The following is an 18,016-nucleotide window of genomic DNA, read 5'->3' on the forward strand; positions in this document are numbered from 1 at the left end:
TCTTCCTGTAAACTCCAAATGAGACATTGGTTCTACAACTCAGATATTTGCCTCTTTTTGAACTGTTCATCACATAAATTGATCAATCTAGTTATAGATAAAAAATATATATTGTTCATGCAGTAGCAAAGCATAATTTTATACCTGCCTTTTCATTTTTTTGACAATATTTTAAAACATAATTTTCATTCACACATCCAACAGAAGTAAGTTAACCAGCTTAATGCACATTTATTAATTAACTATTAGTGAAGGATGCGAAATTAAATTTATTGACAGAGCAACTGAGAACAGTCAAGGAATAACATCACATACATTATTAGCACTTGGATGAAATATACGTCAACTGTCAAAAGGGCAATTACTGTGGGAATAGGATCTTTCAACAGAAAAAACAGACAGCATGAACAAGGATTCTGAGCGATAACGTCAAGCAAGAGGGCATATTTAGCAGGAATATGGACATTTTTAAAATCTTTTTTCATGCAAAAATTAAAATTAGTAAACAAAAAAAGGCAGGAATAAAGAAAAAAGGAAGTACATAAGCATTCAAGTGTAAAATTAAAATATTTGTGCATGCCAACAAATCTGTGGGGAAAACTATTAAAAAAAAAATTTAAAACACGGATAATTTAGAGTACTGACAAATCCTAGGGACTTACTCAGAGTCTTTGTTCCATAACCGTCATCACCTATTCCGGGGATGTCCTATACAGCAGTCCCCAGAGTGAGCAATGAGAAAGAGAAGAGGAATAACCGCACAAGAGGAAGGAAGACGTCAGTGAAGTTAAAAGATATACTACCTTACCAGACCCTGCAGACCAAATCATTTGGGACAACTCTTTATTTTGCATGGAGAAAATAAAAAAAAATCAACATAAAGTAATATAGTTAACTACAAGAGAAAAAAACATTAAAAAATCAAATGTATTTTTTTAAACCAGGCCGAATTAAATTATGTTATGTATATGGATTAAAGCTTGAAAAACAGCTAAGCAACACATTTTGAAGAAATAACATTTGTACAGGGCCTTACTTATGGTTCATTAAATTTACTCTGCTTTAATACAGGTAACGATTTACAATTATGCTAGTTGCATTACAGAAATTACTTTTCACCTCCATGCACAATTCAAAGAGGGTCCCAAATTGCATTTAGTCATTAGTCATCACATAACAGTACTCATTCAACTGCCAGGGTATAAGATTGTTTAGATGTGTATGCCAGCAAAACAGATTGTTCTTCTAATGCTAGTATCCTGTCCTCTGCTTGTGTATGCATGTGCAGCACTGTCCTTAAAGACTACTTACGTTCAGGATCACTGCTTTCCAGTTCACTCTGCTCCTTGTTCTTGAGGAATGGAAACTTTCGTGAAAAGATGAAGCTCTTTTTACGCTTGTCATTGAATGACTGTGAAGGAAAAAAGGCATGGGGCAAACAAGGACGTGTAATTGTAGTCACACTCATGCTGACAAAACAAGTAGTTGTAAGAGTGGAAGGAACTGCAGTGACTTTACATCCGGGCATGTCCACTGATTAATTGATGAACATACTGTTTTTCTGATAGTACTGATCTGAATTATCAGCAACTGCATATGTTCATAAAATCATAAAAACATGAAAGTGTTCAAAACTATGATTCTGTTAGAACACTTGAATTTAACAGATATTTTGGTAATTTTAACTTATGCTGTGCAGAAACTAAGTATGATTACATCCCATATGTATTTTATTGCTTTGTGCAACATGTATACGTATTACATGTTTCTGGACTACATTTTAGTAGAGTTTAACTCTACATCAATACATAACCAGAATATTCTGAAGCCCACTGTATGAAACTATTCAAAATGACAATTTTGTAGGTAAGCAAAATATACATTTCTCTTGCTTGCTTAGAACATATCATTGTATCTTTGTAATGTAAGAAAATATTTCTGCAATGGGGTAGTTAGAGAAAAAAAATAAGAAATCATGTGGAAAAACATATATCAGTATTAAGATAATATCTTATCAAAAATGAACAGAATAATTTACACTCCATTAGACTACATTTTGTTTATGTAATTTTCAGTTAGTTGAAGTTAAGAAAAATGCATTGGAAATACCTTTAGATTTCAATAGATGAAAAACAATTGCTGTTGGCCAGCACTCTTTTACTAGACATTCTATCACTGGAGTCATTTGTGTAGCACAGACCACAAGAAATTACTCTCAATTGTGAAAGAGATTATTAAATAACTTATTTCTTTAATTTCAGATTGAAAAATATTTCCATTATCAATGTACAGTATATATACACATGTATATACATTTTTAGTGCATATATTTTTCAATCTGAAATTAAAAAAACAAGTTATTTAATAATCTCTTTAACACATATATATATGTATTTTCCCTAGAAATTGTGATTATAAACTGAATTATGAGTGATCATTTTATATTAGTCATAGCATTATGCTTGACATTCCCTGTTTTTGTAGAATATGCTAATTTAACTCCATTATTTAGGATTCCTTTTTTCTTGTCACTGATGTTCTTTCGACTTTTACATCTAATGCATTGTTTCACAGACATAGGCAACATAAAAGAAAATAAAATGTAAGTGTAAGAAATGCAGAAAATAAACAAGGGACATAATTATTGCCATGCATAACATTAAATAAAAACATGCTATTGTGAATAAGCCAAAAGTGTGGATAAAAGAAAATACAGGTATATTTAATAGCAACAATGGAAGATAAACATGCAGAACATGGAAGATAAAATGAGTATAAAAAATAAAATGGCAATTTGCAAGTGTTACCATCATGTACCAAATATGAAAAGTGTTTCATGGCATATTTGTTAAAAACTAAAATGCAACACAAGCAACACTTACTATGCATTTACTACTTTCAATTTGAAAATTCAAAGCTAAGTTCAAAATATTCTGAGTAATATTAAGTATTTTTAAACACCTTCATTAATATAAAGAATTACATGGTAATACAATTTTTATTTATGACAGCTGTACCTTCTACAAAGCTACCCTGCTGTAACAGATTCAAAAGTACCAGTTTCACCAGCATTATTCTTGTGTCACATCTTGCCATTTTGGTAACTCTGAATCACTTACAATTAATTTTGGTAAGAGCACAGTAACAAGACTTTGCTTAAGCATGGTCTTAAATGAACTTTTTACTTTCATCAGAGGATCTGTTATTTTAAAAATGTCTAATAACTGTAAAATAGAATATTACTGAAAATCCATGTCCTACTAAGTAAAGTTGCACGATGTGAATAACCATTTTGTATTATTCAGATGTAAATTTAATAAATATCCTGAGATTTAGAAGCAGACTTTGACAGTGACTGAGTTGGACTGACACCCTGCCCAGGGTTGTGCCAGCCACCTGTCTGATGCTGCTGACATAGACTCTGCCTCTGTGAGCCTGATTTAAACTGAGCAGGTTTAAGAAAGCTATTTTATTAAATCCCTAACATCCTCAAATTTATATTACAGTTTGGCATTTTTAAAGCATATTATAAGGCTTGCGTAAAGTACACTACCTACCTATTGTCACTGATAGAAAATCATTATTGAGAATTTATAATCTATTAGACAATTGAAATGATTGACTTTCTAAGATAATAAAAGAGCTCATGAAAATGAGCATTTTCAAGTATTTCTGATTTAAGGGTGAAACATTAATGATTCATAAGCTTTTAGGTGAAAATGCCATTCTAAACATCCATCCATCTGTCCGTTCATTCATTTAACTGATTTCTAATATCACATTCATGTTGTGTTTGTCACCTAAAGTAAGATTCAGTTGATTAAGTTGAGTAGATTAAACATTGTAGTGTGAGTTGTTATGGAAACCAAGGACTTCTTACAATAGAGGCTTGTAATGATTTTGATTCTGAGCAGTTCAGAGAAAAATACTCCCCTGCAGGCAAGATTTAGATATAAAGTATACTTATCTGAGCAAAAATAAAGGCCTCTTCTTGAATATGGAAAGTAACTACCTTTTAAAATCATTCTGTAATCCACTATTTAGTTTATAGTTATTATATTACATTTAAAATGTAAATGTCACTGAAAATGTGTGCTATCGAGTAAAATAGACAAATAATGCTACAGTTATTTAATCACCTAATATTTACTAACAATTACATGTTTCAATAAAATGCATATTAGCCAAAGAGATGCTATTTTATTGGCCCGATAGTTAGGCCGGCCTTTACTCAGTTAAATATTTGAGGTCCTTATGCATTGTGCAGTGGCGTATTATGAAATGAAAAACTCAAAAGTGCACATCTGGTCACACCTGCAAAATCAAAACCACCAGAGACAAGATGTTTTCAAGTATAATAATGCTGGTTGTCACACTGCATTTAACATACTCTGGAGTCTTTTATTGCTCAGACATTAGCTATGCTGTCATTTTCTGCAGCTGACTGATTTGCAAGTAAAACATAATAAAAAGACAAGTCAATTAATAATTGAAAAGAAAGAATTATCTGGCAAAACCCATCACCTCTTTGAAATGATAGCATTCAAATACATATTTTAAACAAAATCATTTTTATTAGGTGTTTTTCACCAAAATAATATTCAATATCACACCTCAGTAGACAGCATAGTTATTAATGCTGAAATGAAAAAACCTGCAAAATCTCTTGTCAACTTAATTTGTAAGTTACTGAGAAAGCATATTAAGCTGTCATGATAAGTATTTCACAAAGGATCAGATACAAAGCATTGCTAAATATTTTGATTTAAATAACTTTTGTGGTTTTTGAGAATACAGCTGAATATTTCTTCATTAGCAATTTTAAAAAAATCATCTAGGACAGAAATGGACTAATTAGCAAAACTGCATTCTAAATGTTGCTTTTGTTTGAAAAATTGAAAATATCCACTCATCTGAAATTAGCTATATTTTTTCTAAACTGGTGTTCAATTGCAATATTTCATGGCAGCCTTTGCACAAGAAATATACTGTATAAAATAAGACATTTTATTACTGATAATTGGTCATTGCATTATACAACATAGGGTGAAGTTTTATTGAATTTGAACATGCTGTTTTAATTTATTGTTACACAAATCACTTTCAGTACATGAAGACATTACTTCCTCATTCCCGACTGCACTTTTGGTGTGCCCTTAGGACTTGTGCTTGATCAAATCATCTCCTTTGTATAAGTTGCGCTTACAAAGTGTAAGTTGTTGAGTTGTTGATGACACCTGGATTAATTTATCAATAAATCTACATTTGTTTTTCAGTTATTTCATTAATTAACGGCTTTAGTGAGGTTATATTGCATACTGGTATAAAGACGTTTTCTTTAGTGTGCTATAATTTTGCAAATACATTGCTACAGTAAAAATGTGATGAACCAACATCTCATCTGGTTTTGATTTCTGCCTCATCCCATTGTTGTCAGAATAATATTTAGCTTTGGGCTCTCTACCTGATAAAGCAGGTTCAAAAAATATATGAATTGGTGTATGATTGAAAATGCCTTTTTTATAATTTATAAGTCTGTAGTGGAAGGGTGTTGTACCATGTTAGCCATTGTGGATGCAATAAGAAGTCAAGCAAAATGACACCTTTTATTGGCTAACTAAAAAGATTATAATATGCAAGCTTTCAAGGCAACTCAGACCCCTTATTCAGGCAGTTTTTAATGCTTTTGATTGACTTCTCATTATAACCTATAAGTTATCTGATAAAACAAAGTAGAAAACATAACATTTTCAAACTGGTTTAATCCAGCCAGGGTTTGGGGTCTGTAGCCAATCCTGGCAATAATGGGTACAAGACCTGGAATAGCCCAAGATGGGACACCATATCATAACAAGGCCAATTCACATCCATTCCTACATTCAAACAGTGTTAATTTAAATCAAACATCTGAAGTAACACCAACACACATTTCTTTGGAATATAGGAAGAATGGCAGAATACTTAAAAAAACATAATGTAAACCTTTGTTGGCTTGTTAAAGTGAACAAAAGTCAAGTAATCTATTCATTTTATATTCAGTAATTCAGTGTAGTACTCAGATAAACAGAATAAATCTTGTTTTTTTAACTGCATGTTGGGCCTCTGGCAAGACTTAAAGTATTAAACAGATATTGTCACTTCTTAATTAAAAGTATTGAATTTAATTTATGTAGCATCCTGTGACACATGTGCATTTACATCATTGACAACTATGGATGGGGAAGACAGCCCCCCAGCAGATTGTTCATGTGACCAACAGCTGTACTTTTAAGAATCTGATACACAGATGTTTCTCCATGGTACTTCATCTAAGCACATTCCACTTCCGAGAAAAATAATTGACACTAACTTTTCCTTAAAAGTTTTTTTTCATTTTTTCCTACAATTGTAGAACACAAACTGCTGCTTAATGCTTCTAGTGGGAAAAAAAGAAAAATGAGTTGATAAATGGCCCGCTGTACTCTTCCTGAACTCATCAGTTTCAATATATTATGTATGATATCCATAGTAATCCATAGTAATGCAATAAAATCCCTGACAGTTTTATTACTGATTGCTAACTGAGCATCATACTGTATGCTCAAAAGGGAAATATCCAGTCAAATGTATTAATCTCTAAAAAAGTAAGAAATTTGCCAAAAATATATGTTTTATTCTTTTATTTTAAAGGCAAAAATCATATAACTGATTACTAGCAAATACATTTCAGAAAAAAAAACTCTTTGAGGCTTGGAAATATCAACTATATTTTCTTTATTTGAAAACCAGCTTTGCATGTGGATAAAAACAATTTTTAGTCTAAGATTATCGGAATTAATTTCATATTTTCTATTATTCCGAAACTTTGTTTAGTGAACGGCTGTGAAAGAATTCCAGTTTTGCCAGAATATGTTCCACCCCAACCATCCCCAAGCAGGCTTGGGAATGTCATTTTATGTTATTTATAGTGATTGGCATGCAATGAAATATAAAAAAAAAAACAAAAGAAACAAGAAAACTTGCATTTGCTTAATATTGGAATATTATTACCAAAAGGAGAAGAATTGACATTTACAACATTATTTACCCTTTACTTCATTTTTTTCTACTACTTCGGACTATGATGTTTGCTGATGACATTGTGATCTGTAGCGTGAGTAAGGAGCAGGTTGAGGAGACCCTGGAGATATTCTCTAGAGAGGAGAGGAATGAAGGTCAGAAGGAACAAGACAGAATACATGTGTGTAAATGAGAGGGAGGTCAGTGGAATGGTGAGGACGCAGGGAGTAGAGCTGGCGAAGGTGGATGAGTTTAAATACTTGGGATCAACAGTACAGAGTAATGGGGATTGTGGGAAAGATGTGAAAAAGAGAGTGCCGGCAGGGTGGAGTGGGTGGAGAAGAGTGTCGGGAGTGATTTGTGACAGACAGGTATCAGCAAGAGTGAAAGGGAAGGTCTACAGGATGGTAGTGAAACCAGCTATGTTATATGGGTTGGAGACGGTGGCACTGACCAGAAAGAAGGAGACAGAGCTGGAGGTGGCAGAGTTAAAGATGTTAAGATTTGCATTGGGTTAGACGAGGATGGACAGGATTAGAACTGAGAAAATTAGAGGGTTGGCTGAGGTTGGAAAGTTGACAGACAAGGTCAGAGAGGAGAGATTGCATTGGTTTGGACATGTGCAGAGGAGAGATGCTGGGTATATTGGGAAAAGGATTCTAAGGATGGAGCTGCCAGGTAAGAGAAAAAGAGGAAGGCCTAAGAGAAGGTTTATGGATGTGGTGAGAGAAGACATGCAGGTGATGGGTGTAACACAGCAAAATGCAGAAGGAAAAACAGAAAAACAGAAAGATTTAAAAAAAAAAGATGATCCGCTGTGGCAACCCCTAAAGGGAGCAGCCAAAAGAAGAAGTCTTCCCATATGTCAGTGATGGGTGTTTCTTATAAGCAATGATACCTATATATCCCAGCCCGATCTTCTGCACAGTGCACTATCACTATAGCCCTAGGCCATCCTTCTGTGTCAAATTTCTGTATGTGGTAGCAGATACCCATCTTGCTTCTTACCTTGGAAGAGCCAAAGGATACCATGTATATCTTATGATTGCCCATGAAGTAAACTGGTGAGTAGTGTAATTGTTTGTGAATTTGTTCTAAAACAGACATAGCGGCACTTGAAGCTGTGCAGAGGAGAGTAGCCAGGTACACCCCACGACTTAAAGACATATCCTATTCTAATAGACTCAGAGAATGAAATCTGTTCAGTTTTGAGTAGAGGAGGCTGCATGGGGATCTAATCCATGCCTTCAAAATTCTCAGAGGGATCAATAATGTACGTGCTAAATTCTTTCAACTAAATGGAAAATTATGTATGCAAGGACGCCAACAGAAAAAAAGAAATTATGGGGGAGTGCATTTAAGACTGAAGCCAGGAAGCAGTTCATTACTCAAATAGCTGTGGGAATCTGGAACAAATTAGTTGAAGGAGAGATCTTGACATTTAAGAAATATTTGGATGAGATTTGGGATGGCTTAGCTATTAGCTAAACAAATGAGCTTGATGGACTGAATAGTCTCCTCCTCTTTGTTAAATTTCTTATGTTCTGCCTATGTTCTTGTGTTTACGGGTTAATGTACTGAAGAACATGTGTTGACCTGAACATGTGGTAAACAGATGAAGAAAGTTATGCTTTTTTAAAAGGATCAATTCACAGATATAAAGTGCTAATCTTGCAGTAGCCAACTAGTATGAACATGTATGAGTTCAGCTACCTGTTGTCATGTTTAACAGCTGCTGTAACCTATACTGCCTGAGCACAGAGCAAAAATGGGGCTCAATGATAACAACCACAACAACACCTCCATAATGCCTACCTGCTTCTTTTATCTTTAACCAAGTCAGAGATTCTCTTCTTTTGTAAGATTCTTTATTTTTAATTTTATTGGTATGTATCTGAGCAGGGTTGGGGTTTGCTGTTTGCCATAATATAATAATATTTATGAATGAATGTATGTATGTATATATGTATGTCTGTATGTATTGTGATATATGGTTGGCAGTTTATCCCGACCAATACCCCCAAGCCGCCAGATGGAGTCCTTCCTGCCACATGGAGATGGGCCGAATTCCCGCGGGGAATCCTGGTCAATAGAGTTCAACTTCACAGCCCTGCTGGATACCATGGGGGCCACCAGGGGACGTTGCAGGGAGGCATTAAAGTTTTTACTATAGCCCGGAAGTACTCCCTAATCATGGGGATGGAAGGAATGAAGTACTTCCGGGCTGAAGAAAAGAAGAAGATTTCATCTGACCCGGAAGTGCTATGAAATCATATGGACTGAGGGACAGAGGCACTTCCGGGGTCAAGGAGTATAAAAGGACTGTGGGAGATCCCAGCAGAGAGCAGAGTTTGGAGGAAGGGTGATGAAGCTGCTGGGAGGAGAGGAGGATTTATTGTGATTGATTATTGTGATTTTTTATTATTATTATTATTGCATTATTGGGTATAGTGGAGGTGGAGGTGCTTTGTGCACATTATTGAAATAATAAATTAATTATTGGGACTTTTAACCTGGTGTCTGAACGTGTTGTCTGAGGGTTCAGGGGTCAACAGTGCCCCTTATCTGTCACAGTATGTATTTAAGTATGTATTTAATAATTGATCTATAACATACTGAATAGTAATGTAAGCAGCACAGGAACTGTTGAACTAACCTGTGATTTGTTGAGTTCTTTTCAAAATCGTTTTCAAATTCTGACTTCATATTCTAAGGTTTCTAAACTCTTTTGGTACAACACCCCAATGGTCTGACACCCCGAACAGCATTCCGAAGCACGGTCGCGCATCTGTGGAACAATGCTTATCCGTTTGCGGGGCAACCACAGGCCTACAGCGCTGCAGTGTCTTGCTGCGGATGCAAATCCAAGCCATTCACGATTGTGCAACAAGCACCTTTTGTCGATGGGTGATGCAAGGAACATTATAAATGCAGGCAACAGTATTACTGGGCCACTAACCTGGTCACGACCCTGCCTCACTGCCGTGTCAGTATATAGGAGAGTGGTAGATCCGGCTACAATAAATAAACGTGCTGCTCCTGTCTCAAGCTGCATAAAGCTGATTTTGCTAAAGTTCTGAGAGTCAGCCTCGTGTTTTGGGGTACAAGACAAACTCACACATCACAATTTATTTAATACTAGCAAAATACCTGGGCATTGCAGCGGCGAAGTACTGCCTTAAAATTTTTATTAAGAAGAAAATTAAACCTTTTTAAACTGAGGGAAAATATACCAATAATTATTTGTTAAGGATCTCTTTGTATACCACATTGTGAGTTCGGCCCTCCGGTTGTAATATGACCAAGCTGTGCGCTGAGCTTACTGTTGAGCATGCAACGTACAGTTGGCCATGTGAACAGTAATCTTGTTTCAAATCTCACAGCTTGGATTGCTGCTGTCATAATCGATTTGAGTTTCATGGTTTGTTTCAATTACGACAGTATTTGCAGGACTTGTGTTGAAGAGATGTTCGGCATCTGTCAAGCGATGTAAGTATACAACCGGTTTCATCGGTAACTTCACATCCAGCTTTTGCGAGTTTAAACATTCATAAACATCAAAGTGCTCACTACTGAAATCGTCACCTGTCAATCTAAGATGTTTAAGAGGCATTGGCGGTTGTCGAAAGGTGTAAAATATTTGGCCATTTCGGTACACCTGAAAGCGACAACCGAACAATTCACCGGCAGCCATCAACTCATATGCAAATACATAGGTGAAGGGCTTAAGCATTTCACTCTTCTAGTGCTCCTGTGTAGAATAATTATCTCCTGTACCATCATCAGTCCACACCTTGAACCTGTCCCAGTCATTCAATACATAAGACACAATGTTCCTCCGGATATCAAGAGTGAGCCTGATATGGCCGTGCAATATGCAACAAAGAGAATGGAAAAGGCAGGTGCCATCTCCGGGCATGGAAACCACTCGGTAAGTGACAGTTCTTAGATCGATGGTGATCACCTCGATAGACATGTTAATGGGGGTACGGTTGGAATGATATAGGAAATGGGTACCTGAACAATGAAAAGTAAGTCTAAAATACCTACACAATAACTATAATCATAATAAATGAATAATAAAAAAGCGGAGAAGCCGTGGATTAAATAAAAAGGCTGTAGCTATCAGCAGGGAGACGTGAATCATGTGGCGAAGCAAGGAAGGGAATGTAGAGACTGGAGCGACGGACGGCCTTATATAGGCAGGCAGCCAACAACGTGGGAGGCGTTGGGATGGGGGACCCAACGGCGCCTCACACGGTGACCGACCTGCAGGCTCTGGACGTATATATGTACGTAAGTAGGATTCAGTTAGCGTTGGGAACCCGCGTACCAAATTTCTTGAAGATGGGCCCATAAGTAACAAAGACCGTTGAAAAGTTCAATATGGTGGCCGACAGTGGCATCATACCACCGAAATAAGTACCAAATTTCAGCCTTCTACCTACACGGGAAGTTGGAGAATTAGTGACGTTGGAAAGTTCAATATGGCGGCTAACAGTGGCATCATACCATTGAAATAAGTATGTACATCGGTTTCGGTTAGCGCAGGGAAGCCGCCTACCAAATTTCGTGAAGATGGGGCCATAAATAAGAGAGTTCAACATGGTGGACGTTGTCGACCGTTATCGACCGTTACGTGTAGAATTTCGAAATGAAACCTGCTTAACTTTTGTAAGTAAGCTGTAAGGAATAAGCCTGCTAAATTTCAGCCTTCTACCTACACGGGAAGTTGGAGAATTAGTGATGAGTAAGTGAGTGAGTGAGTGAGTGAGTGGCTTTGCCTTTTATTAGTATAGATTTGTTAAATATATTTAAATTCCATCACTGATCAAATGCAGTATGTTAATTACCTTTACAACAGATTGCACAGGTTTACTGGTTAAACTCTTAACACAGTTAAGCTGTCACTCCACTCACTTTTAAAAGCATTCCATGACTCAACTGACTGATGTCACAGCTCTACATGATTCTTTTATCTTTTCAACTTAGTTGATTTTTGTATGTGGACAGAAAATGCATTTGCATTTACACTCATGTTAAACTTAGTCATTTTCTATTTTTGACCAACTCTGAATGTGGCCTGTGTGATTCATCAACAGCACATTTACTTGTTTTTTTTTTTTTAATATGGTTAGACTACATCTGATCTAGATGCACATTAATGCAGATAAATATTATATAGTGTAAGTGCCCTAATGAATGGACTGTCACAGCAACTAGAATGTGGGGTGATTCCTGGCTTGGCCTGGAGGCTATAATAAATGGACACTGTTTATGGATGCATAACCTCTCTGGGATGGTTCTTGATTATTATCCCAGTTAGAGCAAAAGAATAACAGGTGAACTGGAAGAGACTGTCTGTCAAGTGCAGTTCCTTCCCCAGTAGGACAGATGAAGTGTCCTACTGGCATGGCCCCAGTATGGACACTCATAGGGTTAAATGAGATTTATAGTTCAGAAGGACAGCTCTCTCAGTGTTTTTTAAATAAAAATCATTCTTCTGAACCTGGGACTGTGTCAGTGGCATTGTATCTTTGGGTTTAGGGTTCAGTTGCACCCATTACTACCCACAATAGATACTGAAATATGCGGGGTGCATATTGCAGCAATAATCCATGACAAAATGGGCAACTTCACCTATGGCAGTAACAATGGCAGGGCTGGCCCTGGCGGTGACATCATTTTTTTACACTCTGCGCTGATTTCAGTCATGTGGCTGATGGTAGCTATCATAACCCACTGTGGTGTTTAAGACAAGAAAAGCTCATAAAGAGAGAAAACAGTCTCAAAGGGGATGTGAGGTAGAATGTATGACTATGATGAGCTCAGAGGTACCTGTGTGTTTTTTTGTAAAGTAAAAGTGTCAATTGTTTTTTATGGATATATTCTGGCCCGCATCTGGTATACTATATAAAGTATTATTTTTGACCCTCAGTAAGAAAAGCTTTGAATCCCCTGGTTTACACAATCTACAGTACTTAAAAGTAAAAAGCCACACACACCTTTTCCAACAACTTGCCTTAACTTTATGCTAAAGTCGTTGTGGTATTTTTAAAGCTATGTACAGAATTCTACATTTTTAAATGCTGTTTTATATACAGTATATCTTCAGGGACCCCACTGGTCTCTGACATTTTCTTATCTCACTTTGGGGAGACTAGGCAATTATGTGCAATAAAGAGTAGATAAGAAAAGCTATTAATTCTTATGAATGTAGCATCTATGATGTGTAATGGGCTATGAACAACATGCACATCAGATTATGACTAAAATATGAGCTGTTAGTTATATTAGAGTTTGAATAATAGATGCTGAAAATGCTAGACTGAAATAGTAACCTTTAAATAGGTAGGAGTTGAATGACTATGTAAGCTTTCATAAAGGGGCAACATGTTGTAAAGCAGCAAAAGTTGTAAGCCTGAAATTTTTTAGATTAATTATTTATGTCTTGTGTTTATACTAATTTAATTCAAAGTACTGGCGACAAAACCTCTGTAACTTGGAAATCATAAATAAGATGTTGAGTGCAGCGTCACCAGTTAGTGCAGCTGTGCTCTTATTGAAAGCATTCCTGAACACCGACATGATGCAAACTTACACATAAAAATGAAACATGTCATGAAAAATATAAAATAAACTAAACAGGATTTAAACATAAGAAAAATAATCCATACCTTTTAAAATTGTTTTAAATAAACAGAAGGTGCTGATAGTGAGCCATGTTAGTAAGATATTCATGAATTCCACAAATAAGCTGCACTCCAGAGGACAGTGTTGTTTTTCCACATAAACTAAAATATGTGTCATAAATTACTTGTTAATAAATTACTGAAGTATCATGTATCCCTTCCATTGCTGCATATATGTTGATTACAGTCAGTAATGCTAGACTCATGCTGTTTATGCTTGCTTTATTCAAAAGAGGCTTTCTAATATCAACAAAGCCTAGGACTATTTTTAAGTGCATGAAATCAATACATTTTAATCATAAACTGCTATTTATTATTATTTTTTTTATAATAATATTGGTCTGAGCAGATATTTCAATGAAAAATCAGGGATTTTTGGTCTTCGCTGTTGTGAGAAGTAATGGTTAAGATGACTACAGAAATACTGTACATCTAGATCATTTGGAACTGGACTGTTTCATTTAAAATGACAACCAGGGCACTGAGGTTTAAAACTGGGCATATCAACTTCAGTGATGCAGAGGATTTTCGCAAGGCAATTACATTTTCTCACATTCTAAAAACATGTTGGTCCCTGTACAGGTAAGTCCTTGAGTATGCCTTGCAATGGTCTGTCATCATGTGCAGTGCTCATAGGTCACTTGCATCCAGTAGCTCTAGGACAGGCTTTAGCTCCCTACAACCTTCTGATGGAGTACGAAGATTTCAAACATTTATGAAAAGCTGGATATTTGGGTTGAAATCCATATTTAGTAACTATTAATAAATTCATATTAATAATTCACTGTGTATCCTATGATGACTGTATTCTGCATATGAAGTCTATATTATACTGTATATATAACTAGTAAAACTACTGCAAATCTTGCAAAAAATTCCTTAGGCAAGTAAAAAAGACACACAAAGAAGTAAAAATAATTCAACTTATTTATTAAGTATCATCCTCATTTTATTGCCAAGGAATCTGATTCATTATTCATCATAAACTTTAGTCTTTTATTTTTTACATAGTAAAATTTCTCTCTCACTTAGGGGGTTGGAAAGATCAAGTAGTTTCAAAGCAGGAGTTTCAAAGCAAGTCTATTGGTTCACTCAAATACATTTTTAACTGATGGATACACTTTTTCTTTGCTTAATTTCCCTTGATCTTTAATATTTAGTGCACAATGCCTTACCGCAATTAGTTTATCAATCACTGAATGAACTTTATGTGGGTTCATGTGGTTAACCAGAACCAGTGGTTATGGTAGTTGGGCCCTTGAGCAAGGCTCATAACCTGCAATTGTTCCAGTACAAATAGATGACCTTACACTCGGACCTCAAAACTCTCTGGAGAGTAAGATGGGGTATGCAAAAATGTCAAATTCCTAATGCAAGAAATTGTATATGGTGACTAAAGGATTAAAAAAAAAAAAAAATGCAACACTCATCAATGCAAGAATTACTATTAGTGTGATGTGCAAACATTCACACTCTGTTCATGCAGTGCCTAAATGAGTGGCATGTTTACATAAAATAAAGAAAACTAATTCATAGCTTTCTATTAAAAAAAATAAAGTGCTCTTATTTAGTCTGCTGTGTTTTCCAAAGGGGCTATGATACAATAACCATTAAGTGCAAAACCTTACATAAACAGAAATTTCAAGGGGGTTGAATAAGATCAGCCTCAACATTTAAATATGAACAAAAGTTATGCTAAAATAATAGCAGAGATCTGGGCCAGTGGTCAGTGGAAGAATGTAAAACAAAAAGTTCAATTTAATGTATTCCTTGGCAGGTTATACTCGACAAATTCATAGTTCTTATTTTTCATATCTTTACTGTTTAATTGCATTACTAACATACTGTTAGATAGTGCTATAAACTATGTTCTGAGATTTTTCAGGTAAAGAAGGTTCAGTTAAATTTATTACAATTATTATCATGGCACAAGAGACATGTGATGTGTTGCATCTTGATTAGAGCTTGCAGTTTCGAATTGCACTGTACTGTGTCTACCACGTGAAGCCTGAAAACCATGAGGACTGATTGAGATCATTTATGTTAGTCAGAATGCCCAGTGGCGGCTGGGTGGTCTCATGGCCTTGGAACCCCTGCAGATTTTGCTTTTTTCTCCAGCCCCCTGGAGTATTTTTTTTTTCTGTTCTCTGGCCATCGGACCTTACTTTATTCTTTACTAATTAGTATTGACTCATTTTTATATGTTTTTTCTTTTTATTCTTTCTTCGTCTTGTAAAGCACTTTGAGCTACATCATTTGTATGAAAATGTGCTATATAAATAAATGTTGTTGTATGTACATTCTAAGTACAACACTGAAAAACAGTTAATAGTCTTATGCCATAATGCAATTTTTACTTGATATATAGTCTTTGGAATTGTTCAAGCACAGTGAGTTAGCAATGGGAATCAAACCACCTTGCATTTTATAGTTCAACCACTACTCTAAACTGACAGCTTTTGAAAGAAGCCTGCAGCTTTTTGTTTTCACAAAAGCATGCTTGCCAAATTTAATGACACAGCAGACAGACATATTAAATAGAGAAACCACAATTAAAGTAAATATGTAACTTTCATGAATTTAAAATGCTGTATATTTTATTTCTTGCATATAAATATCAACAGTAAACATTTTAGACAAGACAGTAAAAGGTAACCATTAATGCAAATTGTATGGCTTCTTACATTGTGGTTTTAGTCACAGTTCAAGTTTTATGTTATCCCTGATATTCAGTGAGAGGATAAACTAATACTGCAGTGGGAAGTATACATGAAAGAATAAGCTTCCTTGTCAGCTGTAATGCTTTTAGAGGTTTAACTGAATGGAAAGCAGCAGGTCTACATGTCAGGCTGTGACTAAGTTCAAAGTACGGTATAACTGATCAGGTAAACTACAGAACAGACTCTGAAAATGTTTTTTAATGTTTATGTAAGCTCTATATAAGGACAGAAAACAACAATTGTGATCATCATAAGAAGATTTAAATCTGATTGTGTTGTCTATTAAAGGTAACACTTTAAAATATTCTAAACTATTTTCCAATTGTAACATAAAAGTCAATATTTGACACATTTTACATTCAGGAAATGCCCTGCTGTGTGTATTTTTTTCATCAATGTACAGTAACATTGGAAAATGTAAGATATGGATCATGTAAGTTCATAATTTTATTTGAGTTTGCAAGGTAAGCTGTCCACAAAATGCTTCAAGAGTAGTTTTTTTATTAGTCAAACTGTGTCACCCTTTCAGTGTTGTAAGAAAGCACAAATATACAGTACTTGATACTGAAATGTACTTATGTCAGGAGTGTGACTGATCTGTTGTTCTTTAGAGGACTAATTTTAAAGGAACACAGAGTATATGGAATGTACTGTGATAATAACGTGTTTCTTTGTCTGGTTCTACCACATTCAGGAAGTCACAGAGCTAGAACAAAAACCATGACTCTGATCTGATTGCGACTACCTCAGAAGACTTGAAAAAAAGTCAAAAATTTCGCCAACACATACGACTGTCTTATAACCCAAAACTGCAATGGTGACTCTAGGCAATATGCTTATGCACACCCACATGTTTCTTGGAGCAATAAACAGGGTTATCCCAAGTCAGACTCAAACACTTTATCTTCTCAGTGTTTTATTTTTAAATGTAACAGTGCAAAAAGCAGAGAAAATAGTTTAAATGAAACTGGGATAATGTTTGTCTTGTTCTTAACCCATACTTTGAAGGTAAAGAGAGGTGCTAAGTTGTTATGTACTGATAAATGGATCTTATCAGTGTCACCCAAATGATTTTCATTAGTGGTTTGAAAATTCACAGTGGTTGCTTTAGTTTAGGATATGTTCATCTATCACCATGGGAAGAGCTCCTCCAATATTTCAAAATATATTAGAATGAATCAGTAGCATCTCAGTATTAAGAGTCGGTGGTGTATGAAGACGCAAACGTTGGTGTAGTATGGCTCCACAAGATTATGCTGTTGAGCAAAATAAGTAACAAGCTTCTTTCAACACTTTTATATTTCATATGGAATGTACTATTCATTGTAATAGCATTTGTGTTACACAGTAAATACATGTGCCAGGTGATAATGGTGACCGGCTCAGACACTGGAGTCTTCTACTTTCTCCCAATCCTGAGAGTGCAGGCTACATACAGTAATGCCACATATTCTCTCAAATGTGGAGCACACCATAGTACTCCTCAGATTCAGGTGTTCTATGGAGCAATGAAGGTCTACAGCAATTTGACTGCATTTTTACATGGCTGATCTAGCACGGTCCATA

The 18,016-nt window shown here is 35.5% G+C and overlaps 1 protein-coding gene across 31 annotated transcripts in view; it reads right to left on the reverse strand.

The window, feature by feature from the left end:
• Positions 1-18,016, reverse strand: part of dlg2 (discs, large homolog 2 (Drosophila)) — a 1,682,723-nt gene that overhangs the window by 42,761 nt on the left and 1,621,946 nt on the right. For 27 of the 31 annotated variants that reach the window (XM_039744362.1, XM_039744355.1, XM_039744358.1 and 24 more), the window contains one exon: positions 1,312-1,411. In XM_039744362.1, the coding sequence (XP_039600296.1) occupies positions 1,312-1,411 (100 nt within the window). Of the gene's footprint in view, positions 1-662; positions 709-1,311; positions 1,412-18,016 lie in introns of all 31 variants that reach the window. The other 4 variants (XM_039744357.1, XM_039744381.1, XM_039744384.1 and 1 more) reach the window with 1 other exon arrangement.

The sequence above is a fragment of the Polypterus senegalus genome, chromosome 2 (genome assembly GCF_016835505.1).
Source record: "Polypterus senegalus isolate Bchr_013 chromosome 2, ASM1683550v1, whole genome shotgun sequence".
NCBI classification, from domain to species: domain Eukaryota; kingdom Metazoa; phylum Chordata; class Cladistia; order Polypteriformes; family Polypteridae; genus Polypterus; species Polypterus senegalus.